Source organism: Podarcis erhardii (genome assembly GCF_964252035.2).
Source record: "Podarcis erhardii genome assembly, chromosome: 11".
In the NCBI taxonomy this organism is placed as follows: domain Eukaryota; kingdom Metazoa; phylum Chordata; class Lepidosauria; order Squamata; family Lacertidae; genus Podarcis; species Podarcis erhardii.
The window spans coordinates 42,089,283-42,110,393 of NC_138501.1; the positions used below are offsets into that span (position 1 = coordinate 42,089,283).

General features: G+C 43.6%; 1 protein-coding gene across 6 annotated transcripts in view; it reads left to right on the forward strand.

Annotated features, from left to right (window-relative positions):
• Positions 1-21,111, forward strand: part of PDZD2 (PDZ domain containing 2) — a 248,605-nt gene that overhangs the window by 131,202 nt on the left and 96,292 nt on the right. The window contains exon 1 of one of the 6 annotated variants that reach the window (XM_081881321.1): positions 6,075-6,291. The exons of the other annotated variants lie outside the window; for them this stretch is intronic. Within the exon in view, the coding sequence (XP_081737447.1) occupies positions 6,215-6,291 (77 nt within the window). The 5' untranslated portion in view covers positions 6,075-6,214. Of the gene's footprint in view, positions 1-6,074; positions 6,292-21,111 lie in introns of those variants that run through there. 6 annotated transcript variants of the gene reach the window in all.

The window sequence follows — 21,111 nt, forward strand, 5'->3', positions numbered from 1 at the left end:
CACAGTTTTCACTCGCAAGTTTAAATGAAAGTTTTCAGGTTGTTAGAGACCATCAGCGCTTGAATGCTACAGTCCTTGGCTCACAGAGCCTAGATCAGAGGTAGTCAAGGTGGTGCCCCGCAACCGTTGTTAGACTGCAGCTTCTATCTTCCCTGGCCATTGGCATTGCTGGCTGGGGCTGATGGGAGTTGGAGTCCAACAACACCTGGAAGTGCATTGCATTCACTACCCCTGTGCTGAATGGTATATATGAAAGAACCTGACCATCCTTGGAGATAAATTTCTGATCCCTCCTGGAGGACAGTGAGCTCCCTGCCCCAAACCTCTGGGCTCTTGGTCCTTCTGATCTAGTTCATCAACCAGCCTGCATTTTGCAGGGATGTCTGATTTTAACTCACTGAGTAAAAAGCCACATTTACTGTCTTTATGTTTTGATTATTTTTATTATTTATTTTGTGCTCTGATTATTTTTTATTATGTGTTTTGTGCTTTTTTATACTGTAACTTTGTGTTGTGAACCACCCTGAGACCTATGGGTATAGGGCGGTATACAATGTTTATTATTATTATTTTTTTATTTTAGGGACATATTCGTGAAAGTAGTCTATTGATTTACACACGGAGTAATTGATTTATTCAATTCTTTGCCACAAGTTTGGGTAGATTTTACAGGTGGGGGTGGGGGAAGGATTAGGTAGATCTCTGTAGAATAAGTCTAGTTGCAATTGCTGTTATTCCATAGGTCTCACATTAGAGGCAAATTCAGCCTCCATATTCAGGGACAGTTTAGAGTTGAACTAGTCAGTGCTGCAACAAAATGTTGCATCGTGGAGTGTTCCTTGTTCAGAGTCCCAGTCGCTCTATTTCATTCCCCTCTCCTCTGCTTTTCCATCTGCCCTGCTCCAACAATCAGTCTTCATCTTGTGGCCACTGAGCCCCACCTGAGCTGCTCCCACAAATATTTTTTCTGTACTCCTGCAAACAGGGGGATTCTCCTAAGGCTACTTTGTGCATGGCTTGTGCCATTTTGCAAAATAAGCAATGGCAGTCCCAAACAGAACATCAGAAAGAGAGGGAATGAGGCCAATGCGGGGGACAAACAGTGAGGTGGAGCATCTTTTCTGCCCAACTTTGGTCTGGTGTAAGTCCAGCAAAGACGTCTCTAGGCAAGATGTGTCCTTTTTGACCTGATTGTGGTATCTTGTTTACAGACAGAACTATCTTGTTTACAGACAGAACTAGCCCACAGTCAGGAAAGATGTTTCCCCTTACGTCAAGGCAAGGCAGATCCTAGAAAACATGGATATATTGGGAAAGAACTCATGGGGAACAGGAAAAGCGGGGTCACATGCGAGTTAAGCACAAAAATATGAGAAGCTCGTGCAGCTAGTGACTGGCCAAGGAGATCAGCCAAATTCTGTGACTTTGTGAACCTATTGTTGTTGTTGTTGTTTAGTCGTTTAGTCGTGTCCGACTCTTCGTGACCCCATGGACCAGAGCACGCCAGGCACTCCTGTCTTCCACTGCCTCCCGCAGTTTGGTCAGACTCATGTTTGTAGCTTCGAGAACACTGTCCAACCATCTCGTCCTCTGTCGTCCCCTTCTCCTTGTGCCCTCCATCTTTCCCAACATCAGGGTCTTTTCCAGGGAGTCTTCTCTTCTCATGAGGTGGCCAAAGTATTGGAGCCTCAGCTTCACGATCTGTCCTTCCAGTGAGCACTCAGGGCTGATTTCCTTAAGAATGGATACGTTTGATCTTCTTGCAGTCCATGGGACTCTCAAGAGTCTCCTCCAGCACCATAATTCAAAAGCATCAATTCTTCGGCGATCAGCCTTCTTGATGGTCCAGCTCTCACTTCCATACATCACTACTGGGAAAACCATGGCTTTAACTATACGGACCTTTGTTGGCAAGGTGATGTCTCTGCTTTTTAAGACGCTGTCTAGGTTTGCCATTGCCTTTCTCCCAAGGAGCAGGCGTCTTTTAATTTCGTGACTGCTGTCACCATCTGCAGTGATCATGGAGCCCAAGAAAGTAAAATCTCTCACTGCCTCCATTTCTTCCCCTTCTATTTGCCAGGAGGTGATGGGACCAGTGGCCATGATATTCGTTTTTTTGTGAACCTATAGCTCATGTTAAATTTAAATAATGATAAGAATTGGTAATAAACTGTCAATAAATCACTTCACCCCAAAAAATTCTGTCTTCTTTCTCAAGAAGAAATTTGTCAACTTGGCCATAGTTGTAAAATCCGACATTTTGTCCATCTCTTCTTTAATTTTGGGTGCTATTTGTATACAATGGTACCTTGGTTCTTGAATGGCTTAGTTGTCGAACAAATCGGCTCCAAAACACCGCAAACCCAGAAGCAAGTGTTCTGGTTTGCAAACATTTTTTGGAAGCTGAACATCTGACATGGCTGCCACTTGAGTGCAGGAAGCTCCTGCAGCCAATCAGAAGCCGCGCTTTGGTTTTCGAATGATTTTGGGCATTGAACAGACTCCTGGAATGGACTAAGATCGAGAACCAAGGTACCACTGTATACAGTTATGCCTGCACAAAGTGTATATGAAACAAGTTCTTTATTTTCTGGCCTGGCTGATTTGCTGCATCTCATAAAAAGAATACAGTGGTACCTCGGGTTAAGTACTTAATTTGTTCCGGTGGTCCGTTCTTAACCTGAAACTGTTCTTAACCTGAAGCACCACTTTAGCTAATGGGGCCTCCTGCTGCCGCCGCGCCGCCAGAGCACGATTTCTGTTCTCATCCTGAAGCAAAATTCTTAACCCAAGGTACTATTTCTTGGTTAGCAGAGTCTGTAACCTGAAGTGTATGTAACCTGAAGCATATGTAACCCAAGGTACCACTGTACTGTGTGAAATGGGGCTTCATAACTAAAATATTTGCCACTTGATTCTGGATTACTGTTTGAAGAAGCAGAAGTCACACAAACAAGTCTAACCTGCATTTCATCTTTAAAATAAAATACAAAAAAATTACACCACCAAGTATTTTCTAATTCATAACAGAGTTCAAGGCTGATGTGGAAACAAAACATGAATAAGGATGAAGGCATTTGATTTGCTTCTGTGTGGTTGTGTGTGCTGATCGCTGCGGACAGATATGTTCAGCTAGCTATTCATTCACGGGAGTTGCTATCTGTGCAACTTTCATTACCGGAACAAGTCAACCCTCTTAGTTTTCAGAAGGTTTGTGGGAGTGAATGTCAGATGCAAACAAGGCAGAAGCTTCACTAATTTGATTAGAAGGTTTGCAAGGATAGCATGAAAAATATTTCCTGTTTACATACAATCATGCAAGTTGATGCAGGTGGAGGTTTTCAGCTGCAAAAATATTCGCTTAATCAAGAGCCTTCTAGCGAGTGATGAACGTAGATTTAATGTTTTACTGGCATCGGCTCAGTGCTTTCCCAGTGCTCGGTATCTGTCTGGAAATTTTTGCTGCTGCTTTTGAGTCATACTACGTTGTGAAAAAGAGATAAAAGCTGCTCCTCTTCAGCTGGTTGACTGACTTCTAACTTACCACATAGCCAGTGGCAGCCGATTTGAAAATCACAGCTGGAAGATCTAGTAGTAACTTGATGTTATTTCCCTTGGGAAACTTGAAAAAGACTGTTGAGATCAAGGGGTCAATCCCAGCACATTCCTAGTCCCAGGATTAACTTGAACATGGTCCCCACTCAAAGTGTCGGTGCCAAAGTTGTAGGGAGCTGAGTAACCCTTTCCTACTAAGCCATCATGGCCAATTTTCATGCCAGGAATGGATGGAACCAAGTGCAGATGCCCCATGTGGTAAACCACTGAGCTGCAGGTGGCATCTTCTCAGGGAAGTACCTTCAGGTCTTGGACTGATCCAGGCTGGGCTGTTGATCCTTCTGGATATGAAGAAGCATCAGGGACTTCCTGTTCCAGCCAAGCCTTGCTCAAGCAACACCATCTTCCTGAGATTTGCTGTGTTTCTATCAGTGCTTGGAACGAACTACATCAGTTTAACCAAGTCTGCTGAATGAGTTGGCACATCTCTGAGCTACACGTGAAAGTACCGTATTTTTTGCTCTATAAGACTCACTTTTTCCCCTCCTAAAAAGTAAGGGGAAATGTGTGTGCGTCTTATGGAGCGAATGCAGGCTGTGCAGCTATCCCAGAAGCCAGAACAGCAAGAGGGATTGCTGCTTTCACTGCGCAGCAATCCCTCTTGCTGTTCTGGCTTCTGAGATTCAGAATCCTTTTTTTCTTGTTTTCCTCCTCCAAAAACTAGGTGTGTCTTGTGGTCTGGTGCGTCTTATAGAGCGAAAAATACGGTATTTCCCATAATTGCCGGGGACACTAAATGTGAATTGAGTTCATTTTGGGATAGATTTTTCTAGTTCATATTCAAGTTCGTTCTGTTAGATGTGTTTCTTGCTTTTTAGACTCTTTGGGCCTTTGGACTTTAAGATAATGATTATCTGGAAAAATAGATTCTATCTATATGTTGATGTGTTCTTAGTTTTCTTGAATATTTTTTATACTTCAGCACAGCAGCTTGTAACATTCTGAATGCTGGGAAAAAATGGCCAGGGATCACTGGGATGAATTTGGATTGAACTGTGAACTGAAGGTTCACCAAACTAGTTCATTGTGTTAAGGAATGGATGTGAACTGGTATTAGTTACTTTTTGGACCTGTCAAGCTTAAACTAGTTCCTTTTCAAAATGAACTTTCCATGTTTTTCTTCTCTAACTTTAGTTATTGTTTGCTGCTGACATCTTGCTTGCACGTCACTCGTTCTAACACAGAAGTGCAAGCTTCTGGTCTCTGCTTGGAGCTGTGTTGAAGGAGCAGAGCGAGAGTGTCTAAGCCCTAAACGCATTGAGGTTCATTCTCATCATGCTTAACCTAGGAGAGCATGCGGTATGGGGAAATGCCTTTTGCAGCAGCTGTGACATGAAACACTGTGGAAGGAATAGCTTTTGATGCTCAAAGAGGGGCAAAGGAAGAGAGGACATAGATTTTTTTTTTTTACAGAGCTTAAAAGGAGGCTGCAGGTATTAGGACATTAAGGTAAAGGGACCCCTGACCATTAGGTCCAGTCATGGCCGACTTTGGGGTTGCAGCGCTCCTCTCGCTTTATTGGCCAAGGGAGCCGGCATACAGCTTCTGGGTCATGTGACCAGCATGACTAAGCCACTTCTGGCGAACCAGAGCAGCGCATGGAAACGCCATTTACCTTCCCGCCAGAACGGTACCTATTTATCTACTTGCACTTTGATGTGCTTTTGAACTGCTAGGTTGGCAGGAGTAGGGACCGAGCAATAGGAGCTCACCCCATTGCGGGGATTAGAACCGCCAACCTTCTGATCGGCAAGTCCTAGGCTCTGTGGTTTAACCCACAGCGCTACCCACGTCCCTTAGGACATTACTGTATTGTAAATTCTAGTTCTTTTAAGCCTTGTTACTGAGGAGGTAAACTTTTGTCTGGCCTGTACCGTTGCGGACTGCAGCTGAAGTTAGCATGATTAAATACTCTTTCATATTTTTTAAAAAGTAAAAACTACCTGCACATAGAAAACCAGCATATCATGGAGGACACTAGGCTAGAACTCTTCTGTCTGACATTTTGATTACAATACAGAGTCCACTTTCCTGCAACTAAGCCCAGCTGAACAAACTGGGACTTAATTTTCCGTAAATGTGCACAGAACTGAGCTGCTAGCTTCCTATGTGAAGGGCCATTTTGCTTTGGTATGTGACATCCCACCAGCAAATCTGAAGCGGGGGGAGTGACATCAACTAATGTCTACATCTGGTGGTCTACAGGTGTTTGTTTTATCTCCCTTTCCCAATACTTCTCGACAGCGTTTGCATTTCCCTCCCTTTATTTGACATCTGCTGTGATCGTGCCAAAAAATAGTTGGAAACAAATGCTTCATCTTGCAGCCCAGCCAAAGCAATAGATAACTCTCCTACGAGCGCCATTTAGCTGGAAGCAGCATTCTTAAATGAGAAATGCTCGGCGTGGATTGGGCGGGGCAAGCTGGTGCCAAAGGAGGTGGAGGAGGCGAGGGTGGAGTATGAAGAGGCGAAATCAGATGTGGGGCACACTTGGAGCATGGAGCATCAACAGGAAGTCTGGGGCAGGACCCTGGCGTGCTTCACATTCCTCCTCGCAGCAAGTAAACTTGTAAAATGGCAGGTGGAATAATGAGGATAAATGAAGACGGGCTCTTTCCTCTCTAACGCAGCTGGATTTCAGGCCGTGCTGGTTGACAGAGCAGGATTTTCCAGCAGGTAAGGAGAAGTCAGGATACGCAAACCTTGCTGAGTTTCAGATTTGTTGCAACTTGTAAATAGTTCCTGTAAACTTCTCGGGCTAGGAGAATCTCCCTGTTTCTTTCCCTTTGCCTGCTAGCTTCATTTACCAAAAGTTTGGCATTCTATTCTATGCATTAAGAAGATATTGATTCCTCTGTTAGCAAAGTCTGCAACATGGTTGACTTGTTACCCACTAACTTTGTGTGTGTGTGTGTGTGTGTGTGAGAGAGAGAGAGAGAGAGAGAGAGAGAGAGAGAGTTGCTTCTTCTGTTCTTATCCTTTATTCATATTTGAAAATACCATTTTTCGTCTCTTCTTTTCTCATCATTGCATTTTTCTGGGTGGCTACAGCTGAAATCTGGAAACATAGTTACGCAACTACAATATGTAACAGCATTAATCTATCTTTTAAATGCGGTGGACAAACTGGCAACCATCCAGTGCTTTAAGCATCAGCCCAGCACAGGGATAGTTGGTTTTTTTTTTATGTTGGAAATCAGTTGATTTCACTGACTATGACAAGAACTTACTGTTCAGTGTTGAAGCAGTGGAACTTGGAAGTAATGAAATAAATATCTTAAGGGAAGTATTCTGCAATTGAATAAAGCTGCACTTAATGTCCATCAGTATCCTTGGTTGTGAAAATAAGGTCTGGGAGTGAATTGTTTGGTTCCTAACTGGTGTTCACGATTGCATATATCTCTGTTTGCTAAAACTGTGTTGGACTATAACTCCCATCATCCCTGACCACTGAGTATGGTGCTTAGCCCCACAACATCTGGGCACGCAGCGTTGAAAAGTACCATGTTGTGCTTCTGAACAACAGTGTATTCCTCTATCACTGCAACTGAAGTAGAATAAGTTTACTAAACTTGGTCCCTTCCATGCAAAGCTGCACTTAGAATAAATATCTTGCAGAACTGTACATCTTTTTTTTTTAAAAAAAAAAGTCTTAATAATTAGGCATCGTAGTCCAGACATAATAAATCTACTGGCATATGTGGCAGACTGAGCATGCAACCCCAGGTCTACTAAGCTGTAGAGCAAACTGTGGTGCAGTCCAGAAGAGGTGGACAACGACTGCAGGCTTGTTTCTGTACCTTGCCTCTTACCCTTGGCATATAACCTAAAAATATCCACAATTTCATAGGCTCCTGAGCTTCCTCCCTTTTTTGCACAGATAATACAGTCTTAGATGCATTGGCAATAGTCTCCAGGAAATAAATAAGATTCTCTTTTTGAAGGCTGCAGTATTAGGTCCATGTGTTAGGGTGCAAGTCCCACTGAGGTCGATGGGGTTTAGTTGTCAGTAAACCAGGCTGCGTATCTCTTCTTCAGACATAATGAACGAGGCTGACCTCAAAACAATGCAAGCCCTGCCAAGGAACAGAGCAATTTTGGGAAGAGAGAGAAAAAAATGCAGCAAACAGCTGTTCTTGCCTTTGTCTGGTTGACTTGTTAAACCTACCTCAGTGAAGTCCCAGGAACTCCTGGGTTTTAGCAACTTTTTACATACTTTCGAAGGTGGAGCAGTTTTTAAAGCAGGAAGGGAGTTCAATTTTGAGCTTTAAAACCCAAAACTTAACCTCCAACATCCTCAGGTGCATGGGCTGCTCTTCAGATCTTATTGGGATTCCCAGTCTTGCCAGGATCTTATCAGGATTCCTGATTACAGGGAGGGTTTCCTAATACATTCAATCAAACATGCTTAAAGAACTTTTCAGACCTATTCAGTAATCACAGGAAGATCTGAAAAGCAGCCCATATATACCTGGAGTTGTTGTGTGCTGTGTCCCCCCCCGCCCCCAGTTTTACAGCTTACAGGTTCAGATGAATGCCAGAATGCAGAATGCTGCTTATGTTTTGTGTTAACCATGGTTAGCTTTAGTGCATGTGCAATGCTAAACTATGGATAAGGCAAATGAGGGAAGGGTGTGAGAGCAGGACCAAGCTTGTGTTCCCAAGGTTGGCTACAAATTTTGCAAACTGTGGTTTGAGGGAGCCAGCAAGATATCTGCACTGGGTGACTGAGTTTTGACTTTGATCTGGCCTAGGACTGTGGGTGGTTTTTGGCTTCCTTAAGCTATATGTGGGAGTAGGGTTTTCATTGCAGAACGGTGTCTCTCTCAAGTACTTCTGATCACATTGCATCCTTTGAATATTCGGTGTTGTCGAATGCTTGAAAGGGCTGGTTAAAGGTTTGGTTATATGGTGGAGTATAGGTCTGTGGGTTATAAGAATGGGAGAATTTGTATGGAGAGTATCATCTAGTATGTTTCCTTTCCAGCTTCTGTATCATAAGTGCTTTCATTTTATCCCTAGACTCTGTTAGGATGTCTTTCAGGGTCTCTTCTCTGAATAATTGGCTTCCAACAAATGGCACAGTAGCTAGGTTTATATTTAACTGGGAACCCACCTCCCAATGTCTTAACCACAAGGTATGGCATGCCACCATCTGGGCAGCCATTGTGCACCCCTAAAATTCGGTGGAATCTAGGGTAGCGCCTGCCACAAATGCAGAAGCCCTGGAAATCTTTTTAATGGTCTGTCTGCTTCTAGGATGATCGCCCTGTGGTTGTTAAACATGCCATCAGCCCAGATTATGGAAGCACACTGCCCTTAAGGAAATGGCAATAGCCTCATGTGGTCTTCTTAATGCATAATCGATAACGCCTGTCAGCTGGGTCTTTAAATTAAGAATCTGCTTTTTGAAACCAATAAGGACAGTGGTTTATCCACGGGAGGGAATTTTAAGGATGCCATGAATTCTGTGTCCGGGGAATAGCATTTATGTCCAGGTATAGGACATTTTATAAAAAGGAAGTGGGTACCAGCATCTTCAGCAAGGTGGAAAGGGCACCCCTTCCCTTCTCATCATACGATTCAAATGACCATCAAATGTCACTGTGATCCAGAGCCCCACAGAGCTTTTATGTAATCAGGCCATCCCATTCATTTATGTGTGTGGGAGCATAGCCGCATACAGAACAGGACTATATGAATGGCTCTGCTGCCTCCATTGCAATGAATGGGACCAATCCTGGCTGGTGAAGGATGTGTCTGTGTTTAGTAAGAAATCAGTGCCTGTATAAAGAGGCCACAGTCTTTAGCATACCTTTGAACCGCATGTTCTAAATATTCAATAGGCAACACCTTGTCTGGTGCCATGGGTCTGAATCCTTAATCTCTGGGGGAATCAGGCGCTGGCTCCCTGTTGTTTGAGGCATCCTAGCTGGGAATGGCATTTGCTTTGGTGCAGAATCTATTGCTGCACCGTACATCTCTAGATAACTTCCTGGGATTATTTTTGAATTACATTTCTTAGTTGCTAGTCCTCTGGGCGTGGGAAACATTTGCCCCTCCAGATGTTGCTGAACTTCAACTCCAGCCAGCATGTCCAGTGGTTATGGATGATGGGAGTTGTAGATCAGCAACATTCAGCCCAAAGGTTCCTCCCATCTGCTTAGGACACAATAAAAATACAAAGGCATGAAGGGCTACGGTAATGTCAAATAATATGCGTAAGCACTGTCAGAACGTAGACTAAAATAGTAACCAGTGATTACCTTTTAAAAATCTTTAAAGATGTTAGGAGGTCCAGGTGAGCAGAAACATCTTTGGCCGGTACCAAAGATGCCACTGTGGGGACCAGGTAGGCTCTGAAGAGGGAGAGTGTTCAGGGGCATCTTGTGTTAGGAAGGGCTGCTTGGCCTTCTGCCGCTGCTGCTGCCACTACTACCTACCTGCTTCTCCTGCTGCCACCTGCTGTGCCGCTTCTTTGTGACCTGCCACATCTGTCACAGACAGAGAAGCGGCAGTGCCATTGGCACCAGTTTTGGGAAGATTGCACTGATTTGAGGTCAGTTCTCACGCAAAAGGGACACGATCTTGCTCGAAATCAGTGCCACTGCTGGCAGCACTTCTCTGCCAATGGTGGAGGCAGGTGGGGCATCTGTGGGCATGCTACCTAGGGGGTTTCTGCCACCTGAAGCAGCAGTCTCCCCTGCTTAATGGCTGGGCCGGCTCTGGGAGTGTTCCACAGCTTGGGGTGGGGGGACACCACTGAAAAGGCTCCCTCTCCATCTGCCACTCCCCATACTTTGGATGGAGAGGAAACTTGTGGAAGGGCCTCCTCTTGATTATCCTGGACATGGGTAGGCACATATGGGTAGAGGCATCCCTTTAGGTACTGTGGTCCCAAGCCATGTAGGGCTTTATAGGTCAACAGCAGCATTTTGACCTCAATGTTCTCTTTGTTCTGAGCAGTTAATTGAAATGGCTTGGAGATCTCTTTGCTCCCTTTCCAGATCCAGATCTATTATCTCACCTGTTTAATGTGCCTGTCCTGTTTTCCCTGTTTGGCCCTGTGCCCTATTGCCTTGATTAGCTGGATCTGACCTGGGCTTTAATTCCTATGTTGCATTGCTGACTAGGCTCTGTAGAGCAATACCTGATATTGCAAGGACTGGTCCTCTGTACGCCAACTCTTCTCACTTGGGTCCAATCTGCACATGTGCTTTAGCAACAAAACAGAAATGTGGGAGAGGGTCTCTGAGAATGGAAGGAGCATGCATTTATGTACTGATGAGAGACTACTGTCGTTTCAGCAGAAGCCGTTTGTGGGGCTCAGACTTGCTGAACAAACAGATTCTAAGATCTGATTCAGATGGTTGGCCATCTGGAATAGTGCATACACAATGGGGTGCATGCATGTGTTACTGCACATATGATATGATATCTGGTTTGGGTCCATGTGCATACCAGTGTACTTATGCTCTGCCAAGTTCCCATGATTCTTCTGTTTTTGAGGCAGAAGAATCATAGGAACTGTATGAACACACATGCCGAAGTACACACATGTGGTCCAACGCACATGATCCAGTGCAGTAAAGAGCAAATATTATATTCAGATGCCCATCTATGAGAGCCTAGTTGGCAGAGAAATATGAACTTTGAAAGATGCTTCCAATGTAATTGATTATATGAAATGGAAAAACTCACAGAGGAGACTCTCTTTCTCATGGTTCTTGCTACTTTCTTGTGTCAAATCAAACACATGTGGCTATTTTCATCAGGAAGATGTTAAAGAGTGTGCATTGCCACATTAGTGACTTGTGAAATCCCAGTCTTTTACTGCTGGTTATGAATAGCTAGGCTTTGTGGGAAGCCAAAATTAATCCTCAGCCATACTGGGTTATTTGTCATATCACTGTTCTAGCTTGTATGATGATACAGGCATTTCCTCTTTCTTTTTCTAACCAAAGAATATATTGACTTGAGGATCCTAATTTTTTGTATTGGAGAGTGCAGGGTAGGTAGAACTCAAGGTAATAATATAATAACATAAAAACCATCAAATTTCATACACAGGTCATAAGAATCACAAAATTTAAATCAAACAACGACAATAAAACACTACCAATGGAAAGAAAAACATTCAGCCAAATTTGGACAGGCATGTTTTAACTAATTGCGTAAAAGAGCATGGTGTCAGGGCCTCACAGAGCTTTACACAGCATGGGAGCCACCACAGAAAAGGCCTTCCTCCGAGTAGTCACTTCTCAAGCGACTATAGCATCCAGAACAAGGCCTCAGATGTTGAGCAGAGCATGCATGGAGGAAAATACAATCTGAAAAAGAAAAGGGACGCCAATGAACTTATGTTATGCCGGGCTGTCTACTCCACAGGCCAAATTAGCCATGGGTAAAATGGAGGCAACTGCTAAGCCCATCTCCCCAGTTCTTATTATATGGGTTTCAGTTTCTTCGCTGCCAACCCAGTTTTGGGATTGAAAGCAGTGCTTTCAGGTTGAGGACAAAATATTTCCTGGGGGAAAATGCTGTGCATTTGTGAATGTCCACTTTTTTATTTTTAAAAATGGCTCGCTGCTGTTGTATCCCCTACCCTTATCTTCCTGCTGCTGTTTCCGTACCACCGCCCTTCTGTTTAGGGGTTTTCTCTCCAGCCAGTTGGGGATCACATGATGAATGTGACGGCATAACTGAGGGCCAACAAAACCTACTCTGGGCAATGGAAAAAGGTGACTACAGTGGTAACTCGGGTTAAGTACTTAATTTGTTCCGGAGGTCCGTTCTTAACCTGAAACTGTTCTTAACCTGAAGCACCACTTTAGCTAATGGGGCCTCCTGCTGCGGCAGCGCCGCAGGAGCACAATTTCTGTTCTCACCCTGAAGCAAAGTTCTTAACCCGAGGTACTATTTCTGGGTTAGCGGAGTCTGTAACCTGAAGCGTATGTATCCTGAAGCGTATGTAACCCGAGGTACCACTGTATTTACTGAGGCTGATGAAGGTTTTCATGAAAATCTCTTTCCTTCCTTCCAATCTTAGCCCTTTCCTTTACCAAACGTCTCCTTGCAGCGAAAGAAATTAAAAACAGCAACAGACATAACCACAAAATGCACTTCAGTATGCTTTAGTGCTCTCAAATCAATTCTAATGCACTTCAAACCCGGAATCACAATATAAGGTAATTTTTACTGGTGTGCCGTGGCACAGAATAAAAGCTGCATAGGGAAGACATTTCTTGCCTTGCTTAGATTTTATAATTTTTATTTTTCCTCTTGGCTTACCTCGCACCTTTAAGATCTCATTTGCACATGATGAAAGACCTATACGCAGAGTCCTATTTCCGTGTAGGAATTTGCCAAAACCTCTCATCTTAAAGGAAGCATGCATCCTTGGGGATTAGCACACTATTTGCTTTGGCATGTTCTTCTGTGCAGCTCCCAGACACTCCTGCCTGAATAATTCAGCCCCTTTTCCCATCTTACCTGTGAGTCAGATCACTCCCCTGCTGCCTTGTGCCTGGGATTTGGTTGTAGAGCCCTTAAGCGAGAACTGTATAATTCAAACAGACAAAAAGTGCTGTGGTTTATGAGTGGCGTGAGCTATCATGGCAAGAGCTTACTTCATGAGAGCTGAATCTGATGAAACAGGCTGAGGCCAATGTTGATCTCAAATGGCACAAAGCCCCATGAGGCCTTACTTCAAAATCACATAGGATCACTTCATGCTGATGACTGGTAGGTTCAAAATATCCTTCGTTTGCTCATGCTCTTGAGGTATGGTGGTTAGAAATTCCCGCCTCATCTCCTTTAAATGCTCTATAATAATCTTCCATATGCTTTGGAAAGTTGTTTGTCTGTTTGCTATGCATTTTGAGACCTTTTAACCGCAACCATAACACACCCTCCCAACATTTATCTGATGAAAACAGAGAAGTCCTGATGGTTCCTGAGATCAAGGAGCAGGTTTTCATCTATGTTTGGAGACAATGTGACTCCATTTTGAATCAAGATGGCTTTCAAAACTGCATTGATTTAGGGGGGCCACTAGGGGGCGCATCGGAAGATGGCTGACAATAACATCTCTCCGACCCAAACAAGGTAATTTGGAGGGTATGATGGGAGTAATTAGCCTCCCTACCCCTCCCCCAGGATGGTGGGGGGACTGCCTTGCCTGCTGTGCCCTATACCACCCCCGAATTTGTGGGGATGGGGGCACTAGGCACAAAGCCCTCCTGTGGGATTCTGGTGCTCCTGGACGCCGTCCCTGATCTGTGCCACTAGCTGCAAGAACTTCAAAAGAAACAATTTGGATGAAGGAATGCACATATCTCAAGGAAGAAGGGGGAGTAAAGACTGCTAACAGAAGAGATCTCTGATAAAATAAGACGAGTCGGAGGAACAAGAGAAATCATGAGAAGATACGCCAAGACTCGGTATGGCAAATGACTGATGGGGGAGGGGAAAAAAACCTTTCCTTTCTTTCCTTATGTGATTAAACAAGAATCTTAAGCTGTGGATTTAAGGCTGTGTGGAGATAAACTTTCAAACCAAAGCATGTTTTAAGAAGAGCGTGGAATGTATAAGAGCTTTGGAATGACGCAGTTAAAAATGCCGTCGCCATATTGGGAAGTTCTGTCAGAGGACTTAAGTCTGAGAGGAGAAATAGAGAAATAGAGCTGTTTTTATATTGTGGGTGAAACTCCTCAGTGGGACTTAAGAGCGACCGTTTTGCGAGATTAATGATGGAAAGAGCGATGTTATCTATGAAGGCGATGATATATGGAAACCATCTCGATTTGAGGATTGGAAGAACGGAAAAATTCACACAGGATTATTATTTGTGTTTATCGGCTTAAGGAGACTATCAGAAGAGATCATAAAGAAAAAAGAGAAAATATATGAACAAGATGTGATGTGGAAACAGCAAGATAAGACTGGATAGAATTATGAACTCTGTTTGGATTGATTTGGACTGATTTGGACATTAACGCAGTAGCAAGAAGATGATCAGAATCCCCCTTCGGATCTTGAAATATGGGTCCCCCCAACAAAATTTAAAATTCGGCTTTGTAATTCGGAATTTATGTGATGTGATTTAATTTGATTTGATTGGCCGGTTAATAAAAATTATTTTTTTTAAAAAAAAACTGCATTGATTTATGTCTGTGTTTGAATACAATCAGATTTCATTTTGGATCAAGTCGGTGGGCTGAACCTTTCAAAAGAGCACTGATTTTCACCACTAATTTCAAAACTGCTCTGGTTATTTTGTTTCTTAGAGTGCCCTAGCAGTGCCATGGAGGCAGCTATTAGTTATTATTATTTTAGTTTATTACCTGCCTTTCATCTTACCCTCAGGTCCTGGGGTAGATTACAACAAATTTTAATACATCATTAAAAACAGTTTAAAATGAATTACTACCACGAGAGTATGGTCTGTCCCTATCCATCTCAGTTGTCAAAGGCCGGGGTTAAGAGGTGCACCTTCAGCAGCTGATGGAAACTGTAAAATGAAGGTGCCTGACACATCTCTTTGTGGAAGGAGTTCCACAGCTTAGGGACCGCCAGAGAGAATGTCTTCTCCTAGGCTGCTGCCACCCTGAGGTTCTGAGGGTGGTGGAACTACCAGGATGGCTCCATCTGCTGATCTTAACACCTGAGAGGGTTTGTAGGGAAGAAAGAGATCTTTCAGATATTTGAGGCCTAAGTTCTTTAGGGCAGGGGGTTTCCAAACTGTGGTCTGCAATCACAATTCCACTCCTGTATACCAAGCCAAGAATGGGGAGCCTGTGAAGTTCCAGAAGTTATCAGGCCACACTTCCCATCTTCCCTGACAATTGGCCATGCTGGCTAGGGATGATGGGAAATGGAGTCCAACAACATCTGGAAAGCCACAGTTTTCTCACCACTGCCCTAAGCTTTCTTCATTTCAGCAGTATAATTTAGGGTGAGAAAGGAGTCATTTTTGTTGAACAATTAGCCATCAGAAATCCTTGTTGATCTACTGCAAAGCACATCCAGATCTGCCTTCTAAGATCCCCTGATCAAGAGGGATCAGAACTGAAGAAGGCAGGCATTCAGATCTGATATTTTTGGTGGGTGTTTGGGCAGGGGGAGAACCTGCTGGATCTGACCAGGAAACCCACCTAGTTTTGTATTCTGTTTCCATCATGGATCAAGGAAATGGCCCTAAGAATTCTGTAAACAGAACATGGAGGAGAAGTTGCATACAAAAATATGTATATCAGGAGAGATGGATCTTCACGAGGACTTAAAAAAAAATGTGGAGAACTGAATTTAACATTGGAAAAAATAAAAACTGTGAGAAGCAAAATTGACAGATTCTCCCATTGTTCCTTGCAGGCCCATCTTGGCCTCGAACACATCATCTTTGGTGTAGCAGTCGCGTGATAAGAAGTCTCTTCAGATGAGGCAGGAGTTGCAAGTGATATAAAGGGCTTTGAGGCTACCTCATCCCTGCCACTTTAAAAATGCAAGCTAGTTTTAATTTTTAACAATGCACAAGGGCCCTTCTGTGCTGCTGTTGCCGAGACCTCGATTGTGCTGGTGTCAAGGCCTTGCAGGCTGGACTGGAGCTGTGTGTCAGCGTGTTTTGTCAAGATTATAGATGTCATAACCCAGGGCTTTTAAACTTAAGAACTCTGACTAATGGGTGACCGCTATCTGACCACTTTAGGTAGCTGATGAAACAAACAGGCAGATGAAGCCCATGTTTTAGAAAAGACAGCAGTCTGAAGCAGCCGCTGCTGCCTGGGAATGTGGGCTGTTGTTACTAGGACAAACATTTGATTTGAAGAGATGTGACAATCAAAGCCCAGCTCACAAAAAATAAAAAATAAAATATTGCCCGTGTATTTCAGTGTGCCTGTATATTTAATCCCTTGGATGTACTTACTGGCAATGTGGTCTTCTGAGCAGAACTGTCATTGTCACTTAGGACAACGTAACCATATTGGATCTGTTGCGATGCATCTGCTCAGTGAGCCAATAAAATAAGGTAAGTCATGGGTGGCAGGCCTATGGACAGGGTCCCACAAAAGTCTGTGACGCACCTTGCTGGGGACAAGCAGGTTTATGCCTTAGATGGGGGTCTGCACTGTTAGAATTCCTGCTCCATGATTGCAGTCATGGGATTGTTGTCTTTCACATGATGGTGTAGGCTTTGACTCCACAAAGTGGGAAGTGATAGAGACAGGATGTTTGTGTTACTGTGTCCTGTGAAGTGGGACTATTGTCCTTTGTTCATTCTCTTTACTGTCTGATGCTCGAGAGAGAGGGAGCCATGTTGCAGTGCTCCGTGTGTGTTTATATGTAAATAAAGTCGATTGGTTGGACAGTGTTCTCGAAGCCACAAACATGAGTCTGACCAAACTGCGGGAGGCAGTGGAAGACAGGAGTGCCTGGTCTGCTCTGATCCATGGGGTCACGAAGAGCTGGACACGACTAAACGACTAAACAACAACAACAAAAGTAGATTAGCCAAAATGCTGAGTTGCTGAGGGCTGTTACGCAAACTGCGAACACTCTGCGGATCCCTAAGTGCGCCAATATCTGTTGGCATCGGTCGCTATGATGTTCGGGCAGAAGAAAGCTTTTGAAGCTCCCAAACGATCGACCAGGAGGGAGGGAACATGCCAGTTTGTCCTTCCCACCCGTGGCTGCTTCCTGGCTAGAGGTAAACCCCACAAAGGTGTTTAAGGCACCATAGATATATTATGCTACACACCTGAGTGGCACTAAATGCCACGCTTGCTGGGAAGGTTTGCTACTGGTGTGGCTAGGTGTTAAATGAAAGTATAGTGGTACCTTGGTTTTTGAACATAATCCATTCTGGAAGACCGTTTGAGCTCTGAAACATTTGAAAACCGAGGCGGAAATGGCGGCCTGCAAATTTAACTGAGAAAATTGAGAAAAATAACATATACATTCAGCGGAAGTGGTTCGACTTCTGAGCCACATAAAAAAACGGAAGCATGTACTTCCGGGTTTACGGCATTTGAGTTCCGAAACATTCGTCAATGGACACATTCGAAAACCAAGGTACTACTGTAACATAGAAAGGTCCCAATGGTCTACTGTAACTTAGGCATGCATACCCTCCAGCACATTGAGGTGTTAACATACTGGATTACTCTGTTTGGAGCTTTGTTCCAGCCCATATCAAGGCATGGCTGACTCGGCAAGTGAGAAATGAAGGTAGTTCATTCACTGGCTTTTGTCTTCTTCTGTGAAGCTTCGTTGATGCCAGCATGTTATTAAAGTAGCCAACAACTGACTCATTCTCAATTCATATGAATGCAACAGCTTTGGGAGTTTAAAAAGAAAAAATCCAACAGCTTCCAACCCACAGAAACATTGTTTACAAAACTAGTGAAGAGGAAATGGAAGAAAACCCGGGCTTGAATTGCTCTGTGGGACTAGTGATGGGATAAGGAGCCTGATCAAATCCAAACATAAATTAAAGGGACAGAAAGTGTTTCAGTGGCTTGTTTGATGTTGCCGTAGTGGAAATAAGATGATGGTTTGTTCTTAAGAGCAAATGCCCATTCCATAAAAGCCGCTCTCACTTTGGTCTGGCAGACTTAATTAAGAAAACCCTCGATTGATTAGGGCCATGATAGCCAAAGCCCAGGGTATGTAAATATTTGCACAAGGAGAAATTAATGAAACACAATCCACTTAATACTTGGTGGAACGATTAGTATTCTTCCACTGTTGCAAAATGAGTAGATTTGCACGTATAATAAGGGAGAAGAATAAAAATTTTGGGAGGAAAGTATACTTCACCGACAGAAGACGTTGCTATTAGGAGCACCTGTAAACCTACCCTAATATTTGTAGGTGCATATATATATATATATATATATATATAGAAAGAGAGAAAAATAATTCCCTAGATGCCAAAATCCTGGTTTAGGGCAATCACTCTTTGGTGAGAAAAGCCCAGCAGAGATTTAAAATCACAAAATATGCAGTAAAATAAAGGGTGGAAATACAGGCTCTTACACACTTTCAAAATAGGCCTCCCCCCAAAGTGAGTTCCAAAATGACCTCTTAAAAAGTTTCCCTCTTCGCCAAGCATAGGAAAAGGACCACAGTTTTGGTAAGTTAAAAAGTGATTTACTTACAAACTCTCCAAAGGTCAGATTCATGTGCTTTAGAAAGTTGCACAGGTAGTAAAACGTAGCTTAGTCACAAAGTGGTGACAGTTCCTAAATTATTGGTATAGCAACTCAAGAATGGCTTGTGAGAGCCATGTGGCTGGAAAGAGCAGCTCAGAGCTGCTCCCACACACCAAAGCTCACATATAAACTAGAAAAGAATAAAGTCTTGATTACCTAGTTTATCCCAAGGTGAGGAGAACTGGACATAGCTAAGCCTGGCAGGACAGATTACTCTATGGTATTAACCCCTGCATGCATAATCTAAACTTCAGCATGTTGCTTATATGAGGTAGTTACCCTGCAATATCCTTGATTTTTCAAACTGCTGATTACCCACTTCTTTGCAGTATGGTGTTGCTGCAAAACCTTATAGCTGTGTATTATCATAGAGTTTCTAGTTGCCTCTAGAAAGTTTATGATGTTATCAAGACCTTCCCCTATCGTCTGTCTCCAGCATCCAGTATCCAGTGATATCGTCCTTTTGGACATAGGATTCTACTTAGTTTTTGTAGCTACAAACCACTGATACACTATGAAGCTGTCCTCCCCAAGGTTGTAGCAAGGCTACCTTCTTCATCTGTTACATGTGAACTGGATTATTATCCTTGAACTGGGACTTCCAGGACTATCCTGCAAGGGCAGCGAGTGGCAGCAGCAGCAGCATGCTTTGAGCTGATTGTATGGTTATGATCTTGGGAGTGATTTGCGAGACACCCAGCTTTCCTTAACAAAGGCTTATTAGGGTTTCTGTTTTGGAAACGCAACATTAACGTCCTCCTTTGTAGATGTTGGAAGGCACCTAGCCTGCATGGCTAAGCAGGAGCAGTGCTTGTCTCCTGCTCTGTACTATGACTCATTCATTAAAAGTAATTATTGCAGAGGCTAAAGTATTAGCTGCTGATTTGTCTTCTGGAGCGTGCCTGTATTATCTGTGGAAACAGGTGTTGCCTGCTTTGCCGAGTCCTTGCAAACCCTACGAAACAGAAATTGACAGATTGAATTAATTGCCGAAATGTCGTTATAAGTAAACATCCTTCGGCTCCAATTTGGAAATCCAAAAGGGGTTCCAGCGAAGCAGGCATGTTGATTTACAGCCAGCGACAAGCATCAATTAGCACTCAGCCTGTGTGGCAGAAACGAGATAGCGTGATGCTTAACAGACGGATGCTCCTCTGTTTGTTGGTTGTTTTCCCTTCCATTGCTTTTGTCCTTTGGCAACAGTTAGAAGCAATAAGAAGGGCACCTTCGCTATGTCTCCTTTGCACCCCAGTGCAAATTTAAACCTGTGCAAACAATGGCAGGGGTGGTGTGGTGTGGGTAGTAGCTATTTTTAGTTATTGGTCCAGCATTTTTCAGTCTACAGCATTTTTTTTATCTTGGGGCCTTTTCAGGGCAGAATTAGATGTTTGGGGATTTATGCAGACTGCTGCCAACTGTGTTGCAGCCAGGATGATCAAAGCACACACTCCAGCTTGCCCACTTAACAATGACCTCAGTACTTGAGGTAACCTCACAACCTGTGGCGGGCATTTTTTTTAGTCATCCTGTGGTGACCTTGACCGCTGCTTGCATGTTGTGCGGCCGCCGACCAACTGGCACTGCAATCCACATTTGCTGTATGTCACTGAAAACCCTGGTTGCCAAAAGGGGTTGTGGGACTGGGCCCTGGGCAGGTACATAAAAGGCTTGAGGCACAGACCCAGATTTTGCATTTGATTTGCATATCTGAACACATGCATATCTGATGCAAATTAAGGTCAACTTTCAGAGAATAAAGCAAAACAAAATAAAATTTATGGCTCGTGCTATGGGGGTACTAAGAGGATTTAGTGGAGCTGGTACATTAACTTTTCTTCTGGTCAAATTAAGTTGGTGGGTGCTTTGGCTCTGTGGGGTCATGGCAAGATTTTTTTTGAATCCAATACATTTGTGTGTCTCTGGTCAAATTAAGGTGGAGGTCAGTTTGGGTCTTGCATGTACCGTATTTTTTGCTCCATAAGACACACCTAGTTTTTAGAGGAGGAAAGGGGGAAAGCCCCGTTTTGGGGGGAATCAGCTCACAGTTGTGCAGCTTCTTTTGCAAAGGGGAAAAGCCCCGGTTTTTTGAGGATCAGCTCAAAGTTGTTGAGCTTACTTTGCAAAGGGGAGAAATTTTTATGGGGTTCAACTCACAGTTCTGCAGCTTCTTTTGGAAAGGAAAGGGAGCTGTTTCTGTGGTTTCCAGACAGATAATCTAATCAGCCAGTCACATGTCACTGGGGAAACAAACAGCCTCTGCCTGCAAAACATTCAACCATGAAGG